Raw genomic sequence first — 4108 nt, 5'->3', positions numbered from 1 at the left:
GGCGGGCGGCCCGGGGGTCGCCTCCGCCCTCGGGAACCGCCACCGAGGGGCGGCGCGGGGAGAGCGCGTCGGAGGAAGGCAGGAAAGAGATCCTTGCTTCAGGCCCCCAGCCGTCCTCCCCGGGTTCCCAGTCACCCTTCCCGGACCCGGGAGGCTCGCGAAGTGCCCCTCCCGGCCACCCCCGCCCCGGAAACCGAGCTCGTTCCTCCCCAGCGAGAATCCTACAGGTCCCCCTCCACATGGGCTTTGGAAAACTCAGAAGTGAATGTCCAGAAGCCTGCCCCACACCCACCAAGAAGCCACACAGCTGTGTGAGTGTGTGTGCGTGTCCCTTCGATTTTATGATCTTTTTCTTTTCTCCCACTGGACTCATCCTCGGCTCCCCTCTCTTACCCCATCTTTCATGCTGCACAAACCTTCAATCAGCAGTTCCCCAAAGAAGAGATTTCCTCAGCCAAATGATAATGTCCAAAGCCAAACCGGGGAAAGTGTCTTCCTAGTTTGGAATTTTCCATCTTTTTTTTTTCTTTTACCTACAGTGAAATTTGATTTGTATTTGATTTTTGGGACAACTGTTGCTGATAACACTCTCTGGATTGTTTTTACAGCCATTGACCCCGGAACTTACTTTCAGGAAAGCAGCCTCCTTCAAAATGAATTTGAACACTTTTGTCTTTGGATGGGAATCTTCTGATAATGAACGGAGTGGTTAATCCAAGCCATGTAGTGAAACCAGAAATTTGAAGAAAATGGAAATGCTCACGTTCTTGTTGACGTGTGTTTCCCTACCCCTCATCAGGGGGCACAGTCTTTTCACTTGTGAACCAATCACTGTTCCCAGATGCATGAAAATGACCTACAACATGACATTCTTCCCCAATCTGATGGGTCATTACGACCAGGGTATTGCTGCTGTAGAAATGGAGGCAAGTAGTTCTTCATGACTTTATTGAAAAACGGTTTGTTCTAAAACTATAAGAATCTCTTTTATTTTTAAACATAAAGGATTTCTTCAAGTTTTGTACAAGTCAGTTTGAAAATTTCTTTTGAAAATTTAAATTACTGACATATTTTGTATACATTTTGGTCTCCTTTTAGTGAATTTGCTTAAGATAGGGTTTGTTTTATAATGAAGTATAGTTATGAGTGATTTCTGAATATCTTATGCATTTTATTATGTATGATAGACTATAAAAAATGTAAATCCTGAACTTGTTTTTAAATTCACTGAACATATAATCTATACTGCTTGGACTAAAAGTGAAAAAACAACAACTTTTGTTGTTATTATAAAGGTAATATACAGAGGGGTTACAGTTATATGTCAGGTGAAGAATACATTTCTTTCCCTCACAACATGTTTTCCTAAGTGGTTGTAATGTTTGCATGGCTCAGTTTTTCCAAAAAGAAGAAACCATTGGAATATGGGCTGAGGGTAGTATTTTATTAAAAGTGACTTAAAAAACAACAACAACATAGCACTTAAGTATTCTTTTTAAGATACTTATTAAATGAAAGCACAAGTTAGGTGAGGAGCAGAGTGACAGTAAAGATTGCCTCAGGTGTACCTCAGTTCCCTATTATAGTCTCTGGTTTGGAGATATGCAAATTTGTAGGGAGGTGTGGGAAGAAACAGCTGCCTGTACAGACAGGAACCTGCCCTCCTGTAACTGATCAGTTGGCTTGATAAGTTTCCTGAAGGAAAAAAGACTAATGTATTATATTTGTAGTCTTTCAGCAGAAAAACTGTTTGAAGTCGTAAAAGTGGTTTCTAAGACCCCCCCCATCTAATATAGATGCTTGTTTAAAAATGACTTCTGATTTCGCAGCTTTGATTGTTTTCTACTGTTGTTTAGTTGAATGGTTATCTGACTACCTCATTGTAGACTCATGTCTAGAATAGGAAAGCTTTTAAATACAAAATAGACATACGATTATATTACTGAAATTGTTTACTAGTTCTTCAATCCAGTGGAATGTCTTTTCTTTTCTTTCTTTGTCTACTGGAGATTGATCCAAGGCCTCACTCATGATAAGCAAGAACTCTGCTTAGATACATCCTTACGGTTCAAGATAACCTTTTGAATATTGAACAAATGATTCAGTAAGACTGCCATTGGTTAATCATTTGATGCCCTAATCAGTTTTAAATTAGGTTATGTAGTGGGGATACCATAAAGCAAAAAAAAAAAAAAAGACATTGTCCACTCACATTTTCCCTGATAGCAATGAATGTTTTATAGCTCATTTTTCAGTAATGTTCTTAAAGCATTTTATTTCCCTTCTATGCAGAACTGCATATAGATTAAGTCTGAATGCCAGTAGTGAGTAAGTTCCTATCGTTTAGATCAAGTTACATATTGAAGGATGCAGTATAACGATAGTGGAGAGACACGTCCATGCTATTTTTAAAGACCTATAATTGTAAGACAGTAACAAGTTGTTGCTTTTTTTTTTGTTGGTCGTGGGACTTGAACTATGGGCCTAGACAGGCGCTGTCCCTCAGCTCTTCAGCTCAAGGTGAACGCTCTACCACTTGAGCCTCAGTGCCACTTCCAGTTTTCTGGTGGTTTACTGGAGATTAAGAGTTTCATGGACTTTCCAGCCTGGGCTGGCTTTGAACTACCATCTTCAGGTCTCAGCCTCCTGAGTAGCTAGGATTACAGGCGTGAGCCACCAGTGCCCAGCAACAATTAAGGTTTTATTCCACACATTTATTTTAAAACCAATCACTTCTTTTCTGGCTTAAAAAAGGTATTTTTTCTTTACTTACCTTCTTTCCCAGGTAATTTTGTGGGTTAGCTTATCGAGGTGACATTTTGTTATCTCTTTGTCCTATGCCATTTTCCTTATGTATTAAACTTTATTATAGCATTTACTAAAGAAGTTTTTAGGGCCTCAAGCTTTCCACGTGTTCTACCACTTGAGCTATACCCTAAGCCTTTTTTACAGATAGGTCTTTGCCCAGAGCCAGCCAGTCTGTCTTTGATCTATCTATCTGTGCCACCCCCATAACTAAGTTATATGTTGATTTGAGGTCTTGCTGCTATGCTTGAACCATGATCCTGTCATCTCTGTGTTTTGAGTACTGGGATTACAGGCAGGATCCATCATCATACTGGCAGTATTTTTGTTACAAATCTCACTTAAGTCGGTTATAAAAGGATATACAAGAAGAAAGCCACCAAGCAGTATTAATTCCAGCATTAACTTAAGAATACAAAAAAGGGAAAAGGGAAAAGAAAGGGCAAAATAATATCAACCTGGGTCAGACTTTTCATCCATATATAATTTCTTAGTCTGTAGTGTTGTCTTTTCCTGTTGCATTCCTATTTGTCCTTGGCCAGCAGCATTTTCTTTAACTTCCATATTGAATTGTCCAAATCCTGTCATTTAAGAGCTGTACATGAACTTAAAGGTTATACAGAGCTTCCTGACCTCTTTTTATGCCATTAATTCCTTCTAAAAATATTGAATAAATAAAATGAGCAGGATTATAAAATGAGCCAATTTTATATTGAAAGATACTATTATTTATGACTGAACTCAAGACTCGTTTATTATACAGATGAGGCTGCTGAAGCCCAGAGGAGTGATTATTTGTCCAGGGTTTGAGCACTAGGATCTGGGACAATCTCCATGGAACAATCTATATGATGCATAATTTCATCTTTAATTCCCTTGACCTTATTGGAGGAACAGGACAATATTTACTAAGATTCAGAATGTACTATTTAAATTTAGTCTTTTACTTCTTTGCAGACTTCATGGATAAAAAAGAGTTTCAGAGAAAAATTAAACTAGGTGACTTTTTAAACTTCTATTCAGCTTCATCTCTTCATTTTTCATCTCATCAGTGTCTTGATTACAAAATTCTTGTTCTGACAAATAACATCCTTATCCTCTACTTTATTAGTGCCAAGATGATTTTATTAAGATATAAATCTTTGCAGTCCACCTTGAGGTTAAAATTCTCTACAGTAAGAGTGCTAGCCTTGAGCTGAAGAGCTGAGGGACAGTGCCCAGGCCCAGAGTTCAGGCCCCATGACTGGACCCCCCCCCAAAAAAAATTCTCTACCATAAGTCTTTTTTTTTTTTTTGTCGGTCG

General features: G+C 38.9%; 1 protein-coding gene across 1 annotated transcript in view; it reads left to right on the top strand.

Moving 5' to 3' along the window:
• Positions 1-606: 606 nt before the first annotated feature.
• The window catches only part of Fzd6 (frizzled class receptor 6), an 18097-nt gene continuing 14595 nt past the window's right edge, over positions 607-4108 (top strand). The window contains exon 1 of the mRNA XM_013012571.1: positions 607-926. Within this exon, the coding sequence (XP_012868025.1) occupies positions 750-926 (177 nt within the window). The 5' untranslated portion in view covers positions 607-749. The remainder of the gene's footprint in view (positions 927-4108) is intronic.

Source organism: Dipodomys ordii, unplaced genomic scaffold, assembly GCF_000151885.1.
Source record: "Dipodomys ordii isolate 6190 unplaced genomic scaffold, Dord_2.0 Scaffold17, whole genome shotgun sequence".
In the NCBI taxonomy this organism is placed as follows: domain Eukaryota; kingdom Metazoa; phylum Chordata; class Mammalia; order Rodentia; family Heteromyidae; genus Dipodomys; species Dipodomys ordii.
Note: the sequence above shows the minus strand (reverse complement) of the source record. Positions and strands in the feature narration are given on the sequence as shown.